The sequence below is a fragment of the Boleophthalmus pectinirostris genome, unplaced genomic scaffold, assembly GCF_026225935.1.
Source record: "Boleophthalmus pectinirostris isolate CB_2022bp ecotype Guang Dong unplaced genomic scaffold, ASM2622593v1 HiC_scaffold_22, whole genome shotgun sequence".
NCBI lineage: Eukaryota > Metazoa > Chordata > Actinopteri > Gobiiformes > Gobiidae > Boleophthalmus > Boleophthalmus pectinirostris.
In genome coordinates this window covers 25,134,702-25,157,154 of record NW_026571190.1, presented here as the reverse complement: position 1 = coordinate 25,157,154, position 22,453 = coordinate 25,134,702, and the positions used below count along the sequence as shown (strand labels likewise).

At 39.0% G+C, this 22,453-nt stretch overlaps 1 protein-coding gene and 1 pseudogene across 1 annotated transcript in view; both read left to right on the top strand.

Annotated features, from left to right (window-relative positions):
- Positions 1–22,453, top strand: part of LOC110172581 (alpha-1,6-mannosylglycoprotein 6-beta-N-acetylglucosaminyltransferase B-like) — a 157,359-nt gene that overhangs the window by 87,560 nt on the left and 47,346 nt on the right. Inside the window, exon 8 of the mRNA XM_055157733.1 lies at positions 9,927–10,096. Within this exon, the coding sequence (XP_055013708.1) occupies positions 9,927–10,096 (170 nt within the window). The remainder of the gene's footprint in view (positions 1–9,926; positions 10,097–22,453) is intronic.
- On the top strand, positions 8,098–8,214 carry LOC129410471 (5S ribosomal RNA; annotated as a pseudogene).

Sequence of the window (22,453 nt, the reverse complement as noted above, 5' to 3'; positions counted from 1 at the left end):
CTCTGCTCATATCAAACTTAATCAACAGCTGGGGTCAACCACGCAGCCTCACAGCCCCGACCATGAAACACTCTCTGTATAACAAATTACTCTGCTCTTTTTTGTTGACATCAAAACATTTCTAATTTTATGGAGACAGTGGAAAAGGCTAAAAACAAGCGCTGACTTTCTTTGCTATTTACCTTTGTTCTTTGGCATGTTCTTGTAACTGTATTTCGACCTGGAGATAACAGATAAATGAAAGCATCAGTAGTTTTATTCTCAAACACTCAAACACAGGCAGAAGACACTGTGATGAAGGGCGCGGCCAATTAGATGAGGTTCAAGAGATGTCATCCTCCAGGGGCCTGGACATTGGAGGTGATAAAGGTGAGGCTGAGGAGAGTGAAGGTGATGATGAGAGGATGAAGAGAGTGAAGGGGGGAATGAGAGAATGACAAGAGTGAAAAGGATGAGAGGTTGAGAAGAGTGAAGAGGACGATGAGAGGATGCGGAGAGTGAAGGAGACGATGAGAGGATGAGAGAGTGAGGAGAGTGAAGATGAGAGAGGTGAGAAGGATGAGAGGATGAGGAGAGTGAAGAGACGAGAGAGATGAGAAGGATGAGGAGAGTGAAGAGGGACGATGAGATGAGAGAGAGTGAAGGGGACGATGAGAGGATGAGGAGAGTGAAGAAGACAATGAGAGGATGAGGAGAGTGAAGGAGACAATGAGAGGATGAGGAGTGAAGGGGAGGATGAGAGAATGAGGAGGGTGAAAAGGATGAGAGGATGAGAAGCGTGAAGGAGACGATGAGAGGATGAGAGGATGCGGAGAGTGAAGAGGACGATGAGAGGGTGAGAAGAGTGAAGGGGATGATGAGAGGGTGAGGAGAGTGAAGAAGACAATGAGAGGATGAGGAGTGAAGGGGAGGATGAGAGGATGAGGAGAGTGAAGGGGACAATGAGAAAATGGGAGAGTGAAAAGGATGAGAGGATGAGGAGAGTGAAGGGACAATAAGAGGATGAAATGATGAGAGTGAAGGGGACAATAAGAGGATGAAATGATGAGGAGAGTGAAGGAGACGATAAAAGGATGAGTTTAAATTGTGCAGACTGGGCTCTGATTGAACGAGGAGGATGTGTATTTGGCATGAAGTGATGAACGCTGAGGAGCAGGTAAACTCTGGAGAAGCAGTGAGGTACACAGGAGCAAAGTGAGCTCTTCCACTAGCTCCATTTCCATTTAGACTTATTTGACTTGTAACTGGGGCAGTTTGCAGGATCAGACATTAGTATGGGGATGAAGAAGGTGAGGTTAAGGATAGGGCACAGGCCGGCTGGTCGTGCCTGGCTGTCGTTGACCCATGACCCCTCAGCACAGATATGACCTTCCCTGAAGCTCCAGAGCATGTCCTAAAGTCAGGCTCAAACCGGCTGAGCTTAATGCAAATGAACACGTTGTTAGAGAAGGGAAAGATATATCTGTCACCATAATAATTTCAGTATATGATAGATAAACAATATTTTTCAGACTCAGTGTTTATCATGTGTATATTTTTACTGCACCAGTCGGGAATCTTTCTATATATTTTTATGTTTAGTATTAGGCTATGTTTAGATTCCAGATTCAATTCAGATTTTTTGTGAAGTCTGATCTTTTTTTTTTTTTTTTTTTCAAGGTTGTTCACATTTCCAATTAAATGTGACTTGTATGTGATCTCCAGTGTGAACTTTAAATGCCCCAAAAGTGTCCCGCATGCACATTGGAGGACACGATGACGTCACACACAGCGAGTGTGCTCAGTGTTTACAGAAGTAGTCTTAACATGGATGCTAGCGTTGAGCACCTGGACATTTTAAAGTTGCTGTCGTACTGGAGCCAGAACATGTACAGCTTATTTGTTTTAAGGAGGAGATTGAGCAGGAGAAGGAGGTTTTTTGCCATGGCGTTTTATGGGGCAGTGGCAGCAACGTCCTTAGAAAGGAAGGTGTGAGTGCGGAGTTGCAGCCATGAGCAGTGGGATTGCAATGTGCTTCGCTGCTTCACTGACACAGAGTTCAGACACAAATTTCATATGATGAGAAGAATGTTTGTGTACATTTGTGAGTGCATATTTGTACCACTCTCACAGAAGGAAACACATGTAGGTGGGATGAATGTGACCTGGCTGTTAAAACTGAAGTCGCATGTCAAAAGATCAGTTATGTATCGGTTTTAGGAGGACATATCCAAGTGGCCTGGGTTGCATTGGAAAAAAAACGGATCTGTATCATTCAGACTGTCATTAAAAGCTCAGATACAGGTTGCTTCGGGGTGAAAAAATCGGATTTGGGTCACTTCAGGCTGCAGACTGAACGTAGCCTTAGGACTATATAAAGTGTAATCTATCATCAGTATTACAGATACCAGAACTAACTCATAAAACATTTCATAGTAACTGTCACTGCCTGGCAGAGTACCCTGATAAAGGCCCATAGATCCGAGCTGTCATTTTAAATCCTTAAAAAGGGGATGCATTTGTGAAACCTGAATTTACTTCAGACATAGACAGGCTGAAAGTGTAAAAAGATTAAAACTGGAGCACCCAACTTTTGCAATTTAGCATAAATTAGTAAATTCAGTTTTTACCTGTGTAAGAAAGTATATCATAAAATCAGCCTGCTGTCTTCATTTAATTATGAAACATTTTATCTATGCAAGCTTGTAAGACTTACCCATCTGAAAAGGCTGTTGTAATGTGTGGGTTTGTGAGAGCTATAGGAACAAGATAGATTTAAATACCTAGCTCCTTCTTTCACGGTTTGAAAATCAGTAGCTTTAAAAAGCCTATATTACGCAAACGTTTTAATCCATGTTATAATACTGTATCCCCTGGAGTTGTGTTTTGTTTCATTTACACATGTTTAGTATACAAATTCTGCACATTTAGACTGTGTTCTTCTCTCAAACAGAAAACACCCTGTTCCACCTTGTGCTGTCATCAGATGGTAATACAGAAAGTACCCCACTGTGTTTTTAAACTCCATGTGCCCTCTCAAGAATTATCTGCAGCCCTGGATTTGTCAAACTTTGAACTTATAGCTATTCTTTTTACCTTACAGAAACTGCTTCGATTCTCTGTACACCAAAAGAAATTGTAGACTTTGTCTGAACTGAACAAAAGGGCAAAAAATGTTTTAAAGGCAACAACTCATGGTTATTCTAGTGTATTGTAGACTAAATCAGTTCAGTTAGCTATTAACTTTAAAACTACCACTTAATGACATCGCAAGCTGGAATAGAGCATTTTGAGCTTTGGGATGTAGACAGATTAATAATAAACGGTTACTCAAACATGTGAATAAAACAAAAACACAACTCCATGTATGTTTTTGATGAGATAACAATATTCTAACATGAGTAAGAGCTCAAAAGAGTCCATTTTGCATAATATAGGCCCTTTTGTAGAATTTACATATCATTCCCAATATGAAAACCAAACATTTGCAAGCTCGAATTCTCTGTTTCATTTGTTTTTGGTTTGCTTGCTCCCTCGCTTTTTTGGTTGACTCATTGGTTTTGGCAGGTGTAACTCCCGAAGGACAGTAACATCAGAAGATCTTTGCAAAAACCACCCACCTCCGGGCGAGTGAGCGGGCTTTTAGACGGAGCACACAAACAGTAGAAGAAGCCAGAGTGAAGCAATAGCATGCAAACAAGCTGGATCTGTAATTCCCTCAGTGCACACCTCCGCAGCTCACATATTCTGCATTTTGAGTGCTAGACGTCAACTGAATAAAGTGTTTTAGAGTCTAGTGCATGTGATCAAACTTGAGGATGTACAGATCTAGTTTTAGAGCAGCTTCTTTTATCCTTGTTCCTTTTGTGACACGTGAAATGATCATTCTTAAAGGTGCATTGTGTAACTTTTCTGCTGGAGGGTCCGTCAAATCCTTTTCTCAGTGGAAATATTGCTTTGTCTGGAATGTTTCACAGTGATATTAAACCTTCCTATCTTCATGAAAACCAAACCGGACCAAGTTACAGATCTGTGTAGAGGCAACCCCACTCACAGTCAGAAAGCTTGTTTTTCTAAAGCTTGTTTTTCTAAGTGTTTTTGAGCTATAAAACCACATGTAATTGAATAAATGTAAGGTAAAGCTCTTTAATGTCATGCTGTGGAACATTCCAGGCAAAGCAACAACATCTCCATAAAAATTAGCAAGTGACGGACACAATGCACCTTTAAAGGTCCTTTATTATGCAAAATTGACTCATCCGAGCTTTAAGCCATCTTAGAATGTTGCGACCTCACCAAAAACATACCTGGAGTTGTATGTAATTTCATTCACACGTTTGAATAATCCTCTTTATTTTCAAAGCTCAAAATACCCTACCTACTCTACCTGCTCTCGTGTACCTTGTGATGTCCTGAAGTGGTTAACAGCAACCTTTTACTTTTTATTCAGTAGAAGTGGGAAATTCCAGGGCTGACATTATCCAAATGATTCTAGTGAAGGCATATGGACATCACAAAGTGGAACAGAGTGTTTTCTGTTTGAGAGAAGAACACAGCCTAAATATGCAGGCTTTGTGTGTTCAACAGGGACACACATTCTGAATGTTGAGTACTAGAAGGCAACTGCATAAAGTGCCTAGTGCGTGTGATCTGAGGAGGTACCGATCTAGTTTTAGAGCACCTCCTTTTGTCTTTGTCCTATTTGTGTGGCTTCTTTGCACGCTCCGTCTTCATTTTCAAGTGTGCACTCGTGTAAATAGGCACAAGTGTGTTGGCGGTGAGAGCCACCCACACCATCTTCTCCTTGTTTAAACGATTGATTTCCACTCTGTGATATAAGGGTTACTTTTCCACAGTTTCGCAGTAGGCTTCACTAAACTACTTCCTAATCTTCTCCCGTATGGCGGCATTAGCTCTTGTAAATAGAGATAGATTCAGTCTTTTAGCGGCAAGAAACTGCTTACGCTAGTTATTCTGTTGACTTTGTTTTGGATAGTTTCTTTCAAATACATTTGTTGAGGTTTAGTTTTTTAAGATAGGAGATATTATACTGTAAATAAACATGAATTATGTTGAATATTAAGAAAAGCAGAACCAGAATTTAGATCTCAACTAAGGTGATAGTATTTACTTTCAACTGAGATCACATTGTATTCACCAATCATAACATTAAAGGGGCACTACGGAGATTTTGTTGCTTTGTCTGGAATTGTCCAAAGTATGCCTTTAAAGGGTCCATATTACACTATTTTCTGATCTATGCTACAATGTTGTTTACTCATCAAAAACATACCTGGAGTTATGTTTTGTTTCATTCACACATGTTTAACACACAAACCCTGCATACAAGAGCGTAGGTTTGCATAGGGACGGTGGGGACATGTCACAACCAATATTTGGGGAAGACAATATAGTCCCTACCAATATTTGCCATTTTATTTTAATAAACAAAAATATACATTTATTCTGATATTTTTCCAAACTCAATAGTATTAATTTAACAAGATTTAGTTCACATTTTGTTTATTAGACGTTCTGAGATGTTTTCAGTGATGTGACGACAAGGTTACCCCTGCCTCTATTTCACTGGCTGCAACAGAGTGATGACATTAGTGGTGCCAGGAGCCTAAACTGGGGAAGCGGCAGGACACGGCCAGCACCTGAAGATGGCGGCATGAGTGAAGATGCTGCGCACCAAACTTTGAAAAACTTTTCACAAGGAACTTACTTGGCTTCATCTTCAATTAAACTTCCCTTATAATGAGTCACCGCAGAAAAAGAGCGACTATCACCACAAGTGCATCTCCCAAACGGAGCCCTACTCATGCACTGTTAGCAGCAGGACTCTATTGACAATATTCCATGGAGAAATGTACGGACATTACCTCACAAATATCTCATCACCAACAAACAAAGGGAAATCTGCTACAAACTTCTACATCGCTGTATCTGGTAAAGAATCATCTTAGAAGGGCAATGGATACAAACTGTACATTTTGGGCTGTACATTTTTGGCTGAGTTCTTTTCTCAAACAGATAATGCTCTGTTCCACCTTGTGATGTCATGTGGTAGTACAGGAAGTGCTCCACTGTGTTTTTAAACTAGAATCATTTGAATAATTTCAGCCATGGAATTCTTCATCTCTACTGAACAAAAGGGAAAAGGAGCTGTTAACTTAAAAACTACCACTTCATGACATCACAAGGTGGAACAGATCATTTTGAAGTAGCAAGTTTTGAGCAATATAAACACCTCTAATAAAATAAATGCATGTTAATACCACCACTGTGGAAAACACCCAGCAAAAAAATAAAATATCCATGGTAGCGACCTGTCCCTAAAATGTTACATAGTGCTTCTTTAAGCGCTACAACTCTATTTTATTTTATTTTTAATTTTTTTTTTTTTTATCATTAGCATATTATTCAGGCCTTAAAAGGACAAGCAGAATCAAAGCACATCTGCACCCATTTCACAAGATCCAAACTAATATCATTATTTTCAGTCCCATTATCGACCTCGGCCATAGCCTTCCTAGTTAAAAGCACTTTTCATACCTCATTAAAACTTTCTCACAAAGCCATTATAGCATGTGTTTCTTCCCGTATTTATTTTTCACTGTTGCTATGCCTCAGCCACTGCCAGAAATGCATATCTCCTTCTGTCCTTCGTCACGTCTTTGTGATGAACCAAAGCCAAAGCCTGAAGAGTGAATGATGTTAGCGCCACCAATTTTCACTTGTGCCATCTGCCACCCAAACTGTAATTACATTTCACTTATCTTTCTCTATGAAGCAGACGTTAATAGAGCAGGCTTATGAGATCAGGGGATATTACACAGCAGCTGAAATCACACTATTACTTGGCGAAGTGTTTCCACCGCTGTGTAAGTTTTACACGCTTTTGAGAGGTTAATGACAACTTTGTAAACATAGTGTCTCTTCTTTTCTGCAGGCTCAAATTGTGTTACAGTAGATGCAACTGTTTATATGTTCATTTGGCAGCATTTTTTTTTTTTTTTACAGCCCATCCTGAAGCAAATAAAAAAGTATAATAACAGTAATAATAATGCATGAGTGTAAAAGCGCTTCTTCAGACTCTCTTTATAATTGTGTGCATTATTCAGTAATTTCATTCTTGAGAAGACTAGCGATGTTGTAGAAGCTAATGAGACTCCAAATAAATAAATAAACTGATTAATAGATGATGAGCTGTTGTTTGTTATTATATTGTATTGTGATGTGTGAGCTACTGTGTCCAAATAATTTCCCTTGTGGCTAAATAAAGTTTGTCTAACTTTAAGTCTATTTTTGCCCTGGAACCACCATGCACACACACACCCACACACACCCACACAGACACAAAACATTCAGACATAGGCAAGACGGGTGAAGTGTCTTGCCTAAGGATAATCAGAATTCTCTTAGTGTATGAGTATGGCCACATAGCTGTATAAAATCTTATGCTTTTATACATATAACTTCTGTTCCCTTAGCGGCTGTGGTTTTGCTGCTCTTGCTCATTCACTAGACACAATCAAATGTGTACGCACAGATGGAGCGCCCTGTATGGCTGATTTAAATTCAAGAAATGTGCTGTGGAAATTAATGAACCAGATAAACCCAAACTTTGTTGGCCTTGAGACCATTATAATGTGCTTGGTGAAAGTTTTTGGCGCCGCACAGCAGCAATAGCAGCGGAAAGGGTCCATGCTGTGTTTAGTAATCAGGATTACTCCAGTGAAGCACTCTTGGGTGGGTCTAATCCACTATAAAAGTCTACTGTAGTCTAAGTGTCTGCAGGGTGCCCTCATTATGCAGGAGCTGGGTGGACATGAATTACACAGGAGACAATCGGTCTGTGTTTATATTGGAGGAACCACTAGTGCTAAATTCTAGACATAATGGTCTTCTTCACAGTAATTATCTAATGACTTGAGCCAAACTTGGCAAATATTCAATGTGGATTTATTACTTTATGTTAATGTAGTGATTCTTTAATGGTGCATTATTTGTAACTTTTGTTTGCTTGTCTTTATGGAGAGATGTTACAGCTTTGCCTCGAATCTAACAAAGTATTATACTTATCTATCTCCATGGAGACATCCAGGTGGTACCTATTGTGGCCATACTGGCTTGTCAAAGCCTGATCTCGTCAGATCTCAGAAACTAAGCAGCGCTGGCCTGGTTAGTACTTGGATTGGAAACTGCTGGGAATACCAGGTGCCACAGTGAGGTGCCACTGGCCAAAGCTGCCGTTGTGTCCTTAGGCAAAACACTTCCTTCATATTTCCTAGTATAAAAATAGGGTGAAAGTCTGAAGAAAGATTGCCTTGCTTCTGTCAGTCTGCCACAGGGCAATAGTAGCTCACCAAAATCGGATATGGAATACATGGATAATGCGTGAGTGTCTGGAAAAAGCTCTATATAAGACAAATGAATTATTACTATTATTATTATTATTATTATTATTATTATTACCTATAGATCTGTGTAAAGACGACCTCACTCACAATAAGAGCATCTTCTTTCAAGATATTTCTAAGCAACAAAACCATCCACCATTGAATAAACAGATATGTTTATTCATTAACATGGAGAGAAGCAGGTGGCAGAGGATCCATCTGAAAAGTTACATACTGCACCTTTAAATTTAGCAAAACTAAAAGTGCATGCAGGTTTATAGTGAAGTAGGTACAAACTTGGGGAGAAAAGGTATGTTGTCTATTTATTTCTTTATTTCTTTTTTAATTCCTTGCTGTGTGTGAGGACTGAGGTTAAGTGGAAAAACTGGGTCAAATCCCTGCTATTTCCGAATACAGCCAATTCCTGGATCCACTCACTGACCGCTACACATGTGCAAGCCTCCTATAACACTGTATAATGAATTTTACACTCAAGCCTTTAATGATGGATTTCTATGGACACGTTTTCATTGAAGCATGAGAGGATCATTCAGAGAGGATTTCAAAGAATTACTTTTTCCATAATTTCTTTTTCTGGGTTGAATTTCTGATGATTTTAATCCTGAAACTCATTAAAACATTTTGAATGGCAGAAGCTTAACATTCAAGGAGCTTAGCTTTATGGAATATGCCAATATGTATGTGTAAGATAATGCAAATTTAATTGTCGGGTACAGTCATTTGCATGCTGTGATGCTCAGACTTTTTCTGCTGCTAGAGCCTTTTACTGCACTTATATAGTTCATGTGTGTTATTCCTGCTTGATTCTATAGTGAATTTGGATTTTGTAATCACAGTTGAGCTCCAATTAAATATTTCATTTATATTCACTTATATTTAGCCCTGGTGAGATTTTCTCGATTTAGACTTTTCACCTCCCCTCAGAAAAGACACAGTGTTAAGTACTGGTGGGAGGCTGGGGGTGTGTTTTTAAATGATGGCAATATTCAGATAATATTAGAGCAATTTATCAAAAATATGAATAAGATTTTGCTATTCTATCATTTTTAATCTGTTCTTCTTGCAGCCTTTCAAATATTTTTGTATTATGGACAATATACTTGACTCTTCTTCCCACTCCTTTTTAAGAAATGTGCTTTTGTGTTGTTTACAATACTAGTATATATGTGGTATGTAAATGTTTTTTCCTCTTGGCACAAACTCAAAATAAAAAATCAAATCAAAGCTATTCTAACTTTTCTGACATTACCTTTAAAAAACTAAAACTTCCTGAGTTCAGTCGTATTTGGAGCTGGTAAAGCCTTGTGTTTGTGTTTTGATTTAGTCTCTTTAGTGTTTTGGTGCAGTCTGTGTTACAAGTGTTACATTTGTCCAGAAGCTTTTTTGCTCTTGATTAGTAAATAGATAGATAGATCCCAAAGGAAATACAAAGTTCAGCAGCAGCAATATAGGAAAAAAAACAAAACAGAATTGTTACTGCCAAGAATAGCGTTGTATTCATTTTCCTCCTGTCTCTTGCAGATCCTGGTGCATGTTGGCTTCCTGACAGAGGAGTCTGGAGATGTGTTCAGTCCGAAGGTGTTGAAGGGAGGTCCTCTGGGAGAGATGGTCCAGTGGGCGGACATCCTGACCGCTCTGCATGTTCTGGGCCACAACCTCAAGATCTCCATGTCACTCAAAGAACTGCAGGGGTAAGTTACACCCACTTATAAGTGTGCGGTTAAGACAGTGCATTGTAATGAGGAGGATGTGGACAGTTTTGTTTTGTCATTGAGTATTTGTTCCACCGGTGATGATTTGTTGCTTGATTTTGAATTCAGAAAATTACAAGAAGGTCCATCATGAGCTACAGAAGGAATAGTAACTAATTTAGGGTTTTGGGAGCACATTTTAAACTAAAATTTTGGAAACCTTTTCTAACAGTGCAAAATATGATATCACTGATACTTTGCAGTGACATGTTGGAGCACATGCACACATTAGCAATTACTACCAATTTTTTTAAAAGTTGAGTCTGAAATAAATACAAAATGGATTTAAACCGCACATCTTCAGGAGCCTATGATCAATATGAGTCTTCATGGTACAGTTTAGGGGTTTGATTTTCAACAAAAAAGGTGAGAGTGACTAACAGAGCTCGGGCTTAAGTCTAACTTGAGTAACAGAGCTTCAGACAGAGTAGTGCCTACAGTTAGCTTCACACCCCCCTCACACCGACATCAGCTGCTTTAAAAAAAATAAATCAGATATTTTTAACCATTTGGCATTGGCATTTGTTTTCGACATGGTATGTTTCACGTGTTACGATCCAGCTTTGCTACGGACAGAGGAAGTAACAAAAGAACCAAGTTGGAGAATGCAATAAATTAAATCATGTTCATTTAACAGGAATGTAAAAGGTAAACTAAAGAAAACCGACTCAAATGTGTACAAACAACAAACTAACCAAAAGGACCGCAAAAGAAAATGAACCAACATACAAAGGTCTTGCATGATGCTGAGTGTCTCGTACAAAGTCACATACAAAGTCACATAAATATCAAAGTCACAGTCACAAAAACAAAAACACAGAATGACAGATGACAAGAGACACAGAACTAAACAGCATACTTGCCACAAAGGCCAGCAACCCTGAAGAGGTGCTGGCAACCTCCTTAAATAGGGGGTGGTGGCTGCAGGTGAGGCGGTCGTAGACAAACCCCACCAATCACAGACCAGGGCTCCCACAGCAGGAATCATTACAGCCAACAAAAGAATTTAAAACACACAAAACAAATTAGATCTGCAGGCCTGGAGCCGTAACACATGGCTTGTGTAACTTCTATCTCACTTCTAATTGACTCATAATTAACAGCATCGCCACTTAACCCCGGAGTCCTGAGGGCCCTAAGGTTATGTTGATTAATTTGTTACAGTATTGATCTGTTTTGGACATGACTCCCCATCACTGCGTTTTGTGTCCAAGTTTTCCTATCCCCTGTGTCAGCACACGTAGCCATGTTTCTGCTGACAGACGCAGCTATGGGGCCAAACTCTTCACTTTACATTCACGCCATTGGATAGACGTAAATCTGCAGTGTAGTGAAAGCTCCCGTAGGCTTGCTTGTGTCCGGGCTAATATCTGCTTCATACTCGAGACTGTATAAATCATGTAGCGTGTCGTAGCTGCATTAAGATGGATTGGGTGCAACTGAATTATGAATAGGTTTGGAAGACAACTCTCTCCCCCCATGGGTTGTCTTTGTTTAGCCTTGATTAGAACGATTCTCTTTGTTTTTCAGTTGTCGTTGATCATTTTGACGACACAGGTGGGGGTGTAGATCAATATAATGATGTCTTCAGAGACCCCGGCATTTTGCGCCTAGCCTCGCCCATGACAACTCTCACAAATCATACAAGAAGTATTGTACTATTGACCCCACAGCCTATAGCGGTAATTCACTAGACATATAGCACGTTGGCAGGGAACTGAAAAAAGTGTGGAGAAATTGAGAGGAATTTCAGATTTTAAAATAACTTCGGGTACGGTGTGAAAAATTGTAAAATACTGTACATAAGAATACATTTTAGGTACCTGTGCTTTAATCAAAGATGCACTATGTAATTTTTTAGTTGGGGGTCTGTCACCTGATTGGTTCTATAGACATAACTCACTTTTATTAAATTACAGATGGTTTTACAACTCAAAATTACCTACATTCTGACTATGAGTGGGGTTGCCTCTCCACAGATCTGTAATTTGTTCTGGTTTGATCTTCATGATGAAAGATTTAATCTCATACTGTGAAACATTCTAGACAAAGCAATAACATCAAGAACAACATTTCATGGACCCTCCACCAGAAAAGTTACACAATGGACCTTTAAGTACATTTTAAAGAGGACACTTTTTTACTTTTACATTTACATCTGAGAGAAGTAAAAGTTGTTTGCCACCTGCTGAAAAAGGCTGAGGCACAAAATTGTATCATTATCACTACACCTGAAGCTTCATTAGATCTCAAAATCATCACGAAATACTTTTACTTTTTACTCTTGAAGTGCATTTTTAAACAGGTACTTTAACACTTTTACCTGATTTTTTCATGTTATATTTTTACTTACTCGAATCATTTTTATTTGCTGTAACATCTGTACTTTTACCTAAGTAACACAATTCAGTAGTCCTTCTACCACTGTTTGGGAATAGGCATCTGAAAGGCTGAGAGAAAATTAGGTGCCATGGTAACTGTGTTCTTCTTCTTCTTTCCTCATGTTGTTTGCCAGTAAAATCAGCTATTCCAAATGGTATAATGTAAACAAGTGTGAAGGATTATCCACCCACGCTTAATGACCTATGCAAAAATTGATATTACTTCAGTTTAAATTGCTGAATGAAGGAAGCAGGCTCTCTTAGTTTGCGTTGGCATTTGAATTCACACTCCTTTAAGACACTAGCAGGAGAAATCGCACTGCCATATTGAGTGTGATGTCAGTCATGGCAGTGAGCATGTCATACTAGTCTCGCACCTTTCATTTTCTGTGGAGTCTGCCTTCAGCCAAAAAGTCAAGGTTAAAGTATTATTGTAAAGCTGTCACTGTGTGAGAATTGCTTCACCTTTTCAAATTGTAACTTTTGAATTTATTCTCTATCTACTGACTGAGAAAAGGTCACATTATTATATTTTAATATCATGTATCATTACACTTATATAAGTCTTTTCAATTTCAGTTTCAAGCTTTAGTTTTATAAGAGTAAATGCATAGATGTTATGTTCACTAAAGTACAAAAGTTAAATACTAGTAATTAATCTTTACTTTTTACTGATATTAAAAATGTGTATATATAAATGGAGTAATGCGCTAGCTGCTGCATTCCAAATAGGAAGTGATTATGAGCGCGCTTCCAACTCTAACGTTCTTTTCACTTTCATGAAATCTTGTCACCTTTCTTTCTGTAACTGCTGCAGTGAGCCTCGTTATTTTGGTCTTAAAATTATCTTGGTGTTTTTATTTAGTTATTTTGTCCACAAATCACAGACAAATTGGGCACCTTCTTTCACCGAGGTCACTCCTGCTGGCGTTAGCAACAGGTTTGATTGACAGCTCCCTGATAAAGCTGTGTTGCGGACAGAAAGGGGCGTTACCTGTCACAGCCTCACTCCTAATTGGCTGTTTGGTTGCTATACATTCGGTCAGAATAACCCTTTTTGCACAATGCCCGGAAGTGCAGTGATGTAGGGTAAATATAACTGCCCGTTAATGCTTTTCTCTGGCAAAATATCAGTGGAAATGTCTTGTGTATTTTCCACCAGCTTCATAAATCTGCCCCATCACCAAATCTTCAACCAACAAGGTCGACAAAGGACATATTCTGTCCATGAAGAATTTATCCACAACTGTCAAGGTAAGAAAGATGAAAACGTGAAGGCGAACATCAACTAGCAATGACTCCTGAGCAAAACTAAGGTTATGGTCATGAATAAAACATTAGCAACTTCTTAACTCAGACTGATTTTACAATTCAAATTAAAAATCAATTTCATGATGTTGATATTAGCATAGACAGAGAGATTTGTGCAGTTTAAATGCTAGACATGCAATCTGTGAACATCTGTAGCATTCGAACTGCGCAAATCTCTGCCTAGGCAGATATCAACATCATGAAATCGATTTTTTATTTTAATTCCAGAATCAGTCTGAGTTCTGATGAATGAATTACTTATTACTTATGTTTTATCCATGACCATAATATTAGTTTTGCTCAGGAGTAGTTCAATAATGCTAATCATTGTTCGCCTTTACGTTTTCGTCTTTCTTACCTTGAGAGTTGTGGATAAATTCTTCATGGACATAATGTGTGCTTTGTGGACATTGTTGGTTGAAGATTTGGTGATGGGGTAGACAGATTTATGAAGCTGGTGTAGAATACGTGAGACTTTTCCTCAGATATTTTGCCATAGAAAAAGAGCATAAACTGGAAGTGGCGTTTACCCTACATCGCAGCACTGTTGGCTGTTGTGAAAAAGGTCTACTGCAAAACCCGGCTCCAAATTTGTCCCTATGACCACCAGCCTCGATGAGCTTCATTGACTGGAGCTGAATGCTAATGGGGACATCACATACTATTAGTCCACTTATTTATATGGTACCTGTCTGTTGTATTTACCAGTCTAGTCCATTTAAATAGTTGTTATCATACTTTGATTTCATACTACCATTACATTCATAGCTGCAACCTGACCTCATTTAGCTAGCACTGGCCCCCTTGATCATTAGCTCCAGTCAGCGCAGCGCCAGCCCAATTACCAGACAATCCTCCAGGTGGAAACATCAACAAGTCAGTATTATTCACACTAATCACACACAGGAGCAGAGGTCAGTGCTCGCATTCATTCCACGAACCAAAAAGACAGAAACAATTATCAGCATCGGAGAAATGAAGCCAAACTGTGGCACTGTGTACAGTTTTGACAGGAAGATCATTTGCATACTATTAGCAGTTTGTTTTGTGTGACTCAAAACATTAAAAATTAGATGCAAAGATGGCACTGTTTGTGAAATAGCTGCTGAACAGTTCTATTTTGAGGAGTTTCACAAGCCCATTATTTTATCTGTAGTGGTTGTCTTGCATGGACTTGGCAGTTTAAATCCTGCTGTTTTCTTTCTCACTTATTTGATTTGTATAGTGTCAAACCAACTGTACTTTTCATTGTAGAATGTCATTACAAACAAACATATATTGTGCAATAAACAAATGAAAAGGCAGTAACTGTAGTTTAAGAGCCCATACGCTATTTTCTGATCTATGTTATAACGCTGTTTCTCATCAAAAACATACCTGGAGTTGTGTTTTGTTTCCTTCACACATGTTTAACATACAAACCTTGCATACTATATTTAGGAGTTCTTTTCTCACACAGAAAACACTCTGTTCTGCCTTGCTCCACTGTGTTTTTAAACTCCATACACCTTCACTATGAGCATTTAGATGATTTCAACCCTGGAATTGCCAGTCTCTACTGAGCTAAAAGTAAAAGCTGTTAACTTGAAAACTACCACTAAATTACATAACAAAATGAAACAGAGCATTTTGAACTTTGAAGATGTAGACAGACTAATAATAAAGTATTACTCAAACATATGAATGAAACTAAACACTAATCTGGGGATGTTTCTGATGAGGTTACAACATTCTAACATGGCTTACAGCTCACAGGAATCCAATTAGCGTAATATAGGACCTTTAATGTTTGTATGTGCACCCAGCTTCTGACCCATATGGATTAGTCTCTATTTTGTATTACGTAACCTCTCAAGAACGTTGTGTAACAGTAATCTTCCTTTTGACAAAGCAGGCCTAATTTTTTTTATATATTTTACACACTCTTCTTTATTTTTTGTGAAAGCCCTGCTGCGTTTACCCAGAAACTGTTGTATATTGGCTTTAAAAAATCGAAGTTACTGTGAAGCAATGTTACAGTGGTTTTGGATAAACAACAAACACTGTGCAGTCTGAAGTTGGCTTGAGGCAACAGTGGCCTGCTTTAGAACAAAACAGAACAAAAAGAGCCAAGGGGCCGTCCATCTCCACAGTCCCACCTCCACCTGAAATACAGCTGTGGGTGTAGAAGTCGATGATGTACCCTGTGGCCTCCTACAAACACTGGGATTGGCTGAGTAATTAGCCTCAGTGGGAATGAGTCAGTTTTCTTACTCCCTACACAGAATAGGAGTGGCACACCAATATCCACTGCACTTCTGAGGTATTATTTGTTGTGTATTTAATGTGGTGTCCATCTCTTATCAAAGTGTAAGTTTGTAGCTATATCCTGAGTGTATAAAGAAGTGGACTAAGGCCCCGTCCACACTCGTATGTATTTGAGTCGAATGAAAACGGCTCCAGAGATGGAAAGATCTGGTGCCGCCAGCTCCCACAAATTCATTTGAGTACAGTACTGATCTGCACTGTGTGGATGCCTGAAAACGCTGATACGGTGATGTAGGTCTATGCGAAGTTATTCACCGCCAAAACGCTAAGAGGCTAGAATATATGTCCATTCATATATACGGTCTATGCGTATGACCTGCCGACGTATAATCTTCTGAAAAGTTTAACATGAACCGTCTCCAACGCCATAGAAGCACAGAACAGACTCACCATCAGCAGAACACCCATCTGTCACAGAAAGAACACATATAATCCACTGAGTCATGTCCTTTAGTCCGACAGAAGCTCAACCGCATTAGCGCACAATAGCGAGCTGTTTTTGAGTGCTTAGTTTATTCTAATTATCCATGCAGTTTTAAGTTTCGTTTCTGTAAAACGTAAACAAATATGCTCAAAGCTGTGTGGATAGGGAAGACTTGCAGACACAGAAAGGATGTGTCTGGACGTAGATCGTTTCAGATACGGTGATACGTGGATTCGTTTCAGTGTAAACATTGTCTAAGAGAGTGTGACCCATAGCGTTCCAGTCAAATGAAGCTCACCAAGACTGGCAGTTGTAGAGGTGAATTTGGAGCTGAGTTCTATATTTGGAATTCCGACCGCGAGTATCATAGCAACCAAACAGCCAATCCAGAGCGAGGCTGTTGAAGGTAACGCCCCTTCCTGCTCATATTTTTGGTTTGGCAGGAGGCAGGTGCTTGGCAATGCTGTCAATCAAACCTCGGGGAAAAAAGGCATGTGCATATCATGATTTACGGGGAAAAAAATTTGAAATAAAAACCCAGGATCATGTTGGGTTAATACACATATTTTAAGATCAAAATGATGAGGCTCACAGCTGTAGTTATGAAGAGAGGGCCCACTTTTTTCAGTAGAAACTGAACTGGAGCCAGAATCAATGGAGTCGGAAGTGCACCCATGCTCAGTTTGTATTTGGAACGTGGTGGCTATGTCCATTTATATACACGATCTATGAGAGGTATTTGTAATTTGAAGTTTTCATTCATGCTCATATTTCAACATTTTTTTTGTTCAAAATCTGACCTTTCCACCAAAACAGTAACAAATGTGTCTGCTGATTAAAACAGTGGAGACACAAAATTAAAAAATTGTCAGGGTTTTGCTTTTGAGTAAAAATAAATAATAATAGATTTCAATAAATTTTCAGAGTAGGTCAACAATTAGAAAAAATTATAAATTATCAACCACATTGTTTGTACCCACTAAAAGTTGCAGGGGGAGGCCAGGCAAAGAGAAGACAGGAATAGCTGAATATTATTGAATACCACACACATTTTGCTGCACTACTTGACCTGTTTATGTTTGATAGTAGGGGTTTTTTGCCTTCCAAGCATAAAGAAATGTAAAGAGTCAGTGGATTTATGAGTATCTTATTTCCTGCCTACACTACAAAGAAGCCCTGTATTGAATGAAAAAAAAGAAGAAGAAAGGGAAATACAAATGCCAACCTGAGGGGGAGACAGGGCTGGCCACAGATCATCAGGGCCTTTCGGCTCTAAAATTATATTAAAGCGATGAACCTTCATCGACTGTACTACTATATTTAGTGGATAGGTGAAAGAAGAGATCCAATCAACTCCAACATGCATAGTTATTTTTATATTTCATTTTTAGGGAGAAATTTGTGTTACTTTACTTAATGATCAGCGTCTCAACTATATGTTCTCAGTACCTTATTTTCTTTTTTCCTTCAGGGTCGAAAAGTAACATACGTGTAGGTATTTGATTTATTTTTGCATTCATCTCCCCGATCTCATACTAAGGACATCCACTTTTGAGGTCTGATGATATAAACATAGGCTGTTTACAAAATAAACCATTGTAATAATATGATATAATATAAAGGAAAGGGTGAAGATCTTCATGATGTTGAAGATTTTTGTTTGTTTATGTCCAGGTGTCCAATGAATTTCTGAAAAAAAATCTCTTATTTTACTTTTAGGTAAAATCGTCCAGCCCTAGTGGAAATCTGCAATGCTAATGTGAAGGCTTCTTTTTATCCCACATCGTCAAAACTACGAGTCTCTGCGTTGTGCTTATGGTTGTCACATATAATTTGAAATGTATTGAATTCAGTTTTCATTTTTGAGGAAATAAGATTTTGAAAACTGCTAATGTACAAAGAAAGAATAATTTTATTCAGTAAAAAGGCAAGGCAGTGCATCATCCCTGAAGAAACCTTGAGGAAGGACAAGGCTTGGTGTGTTTTGCCAGCATGAAATAAAGGTTTTTCTGTATTTTTTCTAACCAAGTGAGTGCCTGATATTTGTCTTTTCCTAAATTACCTGTAGCTCACTGACTGTTTTTGTCAGACTGTGTTGTGTGACTTTGAACTTTATATAAAGGTTACTTTTATGTTTTATTTCTCAGTATAATCCAGAAGTCAATTCAAGATCTAAAAATACTGATTGAAGCCATTTATTTCTGTTAATCATAATTTCTTTAACATTTCTGCACATAACAACACTTAACACTTAATCTGTCACATAAACAGACCACAGAGGTAAAAATATATAGATGAGCACAAAAAAGAGATCCACTCTTGTGAGGGACAATGCTTAGACTTGCTGAGGCCTATTTTCTGTTCACAGTAATGATACATGTGGACCTCAGCGTGCCCCTTTACCACACACACTGGAGTTTCTGCTGTGAACGCACCTTCACTTGAACACACCCGTTGCTTCATCCTCATGACAACGGAAACAGCACCTGCGATGTATGAGGGACCAGGCATGACCCCCTTTATTTATTTATTTTTTTGGTTTAAAACTAGCTGACAGTAAATCAATACAGGATTGTGTAATACATTTATACTGTATTATATTTCCATAGCAGCTCATAGTTATATTTAATCAAAACTGTAAAGCAAATGTACTTCGCTTAGTTTTAATTGATAAGTGGTCGACATTCCTTCGTGGGGAAAAGCTAACTAGAGGCACTTTCTGAGCTGCTTAACTACAACATGTGAGTGGATTTTTACTGTTATACAAGTTCCTCTCAGATTGCATGGTCAAACCTCACCTTTTTGTTGAAAAGTAAACACCTTAATGAGACCATGAATGGTCATCACTGGCACCAGAAAATGAGGAAACAACATTATAACACAAATTAGAAAATAGTGAAATGTAATATCTATGAATGTTATTTAATCTGCTTTGTCTGTTATTGACCAGTGTTTGCCTCCCTGTTTGATTTTCTAACTTGCTGTTGGTTAAATCAATGATCTTGTTAAGCCCTAAGAGGCAACTGCTGTTGTAATTTTGGGCTTTACAAAAATAAATTGAATCTATCTCCATGGAGACAAGCTGGTGACTCCATAAGGCCAAGTTATCCACCGTAATATTAAGTACTGCTGTAGGCCTTATTTTGTGAAGTCTAGATACAGTATGTGTTCTCTTTCTTTATCAAAATAATATTATTTGTTCAGCTGGTTCTCTTCCATATTTTGTATTTCTGTGTATATTACACAGTTAGCATATATGCTTTGCACCTGAAAATATTAATGATTTATATCAGTGTCAATATTCAGGGGGGTCCCCATCTCCAAACTGTTGAGCAATACAGACTCAAGTGTGAAAAAAGACACCACGGTGGATTCCACAGACAGCCTATAGCAGGGCTATTCAACTAAAATTTGAGGTGGTCCGGTGCTCACCTTGAATGCACACATTTGATTTTTCTAAGTAGCGTCACGATTGGTTTGTATGTTCCTTGGTCCATTAATACCTTGCTGTAAAGTTAGGCCCTATTCAGTTGATTCAATTTCTAAAATGAACTGCATTTAGCCTAGTGTAAGAAATGCTACAGTCGGACTAGATCCAAACCCAGCCTCCTGAACCAGCAGGAGCAGCTCTGGTTCAGACTGGCCTCAGATGAGCTGGAGCAGGGAGTGGTGTTAAGTGCCACGACTTTCCCCAGAAAAAAACAGGTGCGCAGTGGACAGACCCACCCGGACCTGTAATTCACAGCATATTCTCGCTTTCCCCGTACTTAACCATGGATGGATGGATGGATGGATGGAACACAGACCACGGCACAGGACCACTCGGACCCAGTCCACTGTGCACTGGTCTTGCTCGCCCCCGTCTGGAACCAGGACATGAAGGACAGAGCCTCTGGACCTATCTGACCAACGTGCTCTGTGGACGGCACAAGACAAGGACCAGATTCCCAATCTCTTCCTGTGAGGCTGCACACTACGGTGAGTGCTCCCGTGTCTTTAGCACTGTTGGCCGCTGCTGTTACCAAACTCAGTGCTTCTGCTCTGGACTGATGTGCAGCAAGTTGCGTACAAATTTCTACATGCTGCTGTTTTATGAGTTGATGATGATAACTTGAGATGAGGACGGCCCGCGGTATTAACGGGGGAACAACGAAACAATGACACCTTTTGCAACTGGAGGTACCTGTGTTCGAGAGGTACGGGTATATCCAATCCAATCCACTTTATTTATATAGCACATTTCACAAACAAACTGTTTCCAAAGTGCTGCACAAATACATAAAAAATAACAACAATAAGATGATAAAGTAAATTACTAAAATAATACTAGTCTTAAAGTAATAAAACTAGTAAAATGATATAAAACCAGTAAAATAAAAATAAAACTATATCATAGAATAGAAATAAATAAACCAATAAATAAATTAAATCAGTAAAACCAATAAAAACACATAAAAATAAATAAAAGACACAGAGGACCACACAACTCACGCGGTGTTAAAAGCCAGAGAATAAAAGTGGGTCTTCAGACGAGATTTAAAACTCTCCACTGTGGAGCTGCTCGAACGTGAAGCGGCAGATCGTTCCAGAGTTTAGGGCCGACCACAGAGAAGGCCCTGTCCCCTCTGGTTTTAAGTCTCGTCTTAGGCGCCCTGAGCTGGAGCTGGACCTCGGACCTCAGAGCGAGCGCAGGGGTATAAATTTGGATGAGGTCCGAGACGTACTGTGGAGCCAGTCCATTCAAAGCTTTAAAAACAAACAATAAAATCTTAAAATCAATTCTAAAATTAACAGGGAGCCAGTGCAAAGATGCAAGGATTGGGGTTATGTGCTCTCTCCTTTTTGTTCCTGTTAAAAGTCGCGCTGCAGAATTTTGGACTAACTGTAGTCGGTAAAGTGCGTTTTGCGAAATGCCGGAATAAAGTGCATTACAGTAGTCCAGGCGTGATGGTATATCAGGCTGACCCTGTCCAGATCCATATGGGATAGCGTCTGGACTAGTGTAAATTATTTTTTTTTTTTTAACAAAATTTGAGCCCCCTCAATATTGTTGCTTTTGAGGATTTTTAGGGGGTGTAATGAGTTAACCAGGAGGGTCGGACCCCCCCTTTGTATTTCGCACACTGATTTATACTTAATATTTACTTAAAGGTCCTATATTACGCAAAACTGACTTGTGAGCTTTAAACCATGTTAGAATGCTGTTCCCTCATCGAAAACATACCCTGAGTTATGTTTCATTTCATTCACACTCTTTTGAGCAATGCCTACATCTCTAAAGCTTAAAATGCTCTGTTCCACCTTGTGATGTCATGGAGTGGTACTTTTCAACAGCTACCTTTTGCCTTTAGTTCAGTATGGATGGGCATACAGATGATTTGAGTGAAGGTGTATGGAGTTTTTGTGCGATTTCTTTGTTAAACATGAATGAAAGAAACAAAACACAACTCCAGGTCCCACTAACATTCATTGTCCTGGTCCCAGAGCAGTAAAAGAAATCCTGCATGGGGAGAACACACAAACTCCACACAGATGGTGATTATACACTGAAGTAATAACCCTTAGGAACAATTAGCTATGTAAATGAAAATTAAATTAGTTTTATATTATGCAGATCTGACCTCGACTTCAGCTTAACAGTTGCGTCCCATTCCCAAGGCTGTCAGCATGCAGGTGGACTGATGAGAGCAAGATAAGGTGAATACTTTAGGGGGGGAGAGGAGTCTGCAAAAGTGCTGAGTCCTCATCCAGTAAGTTTGGTCTAGGCCTCCTGGTATTCACATATGCTAATACTACTACTGCGCCGAAGATTGGATTTGAGAGTCTTTACCCTGATAAACTGCACACCAAACAGCCTTCATTTCTGCAAAAAAC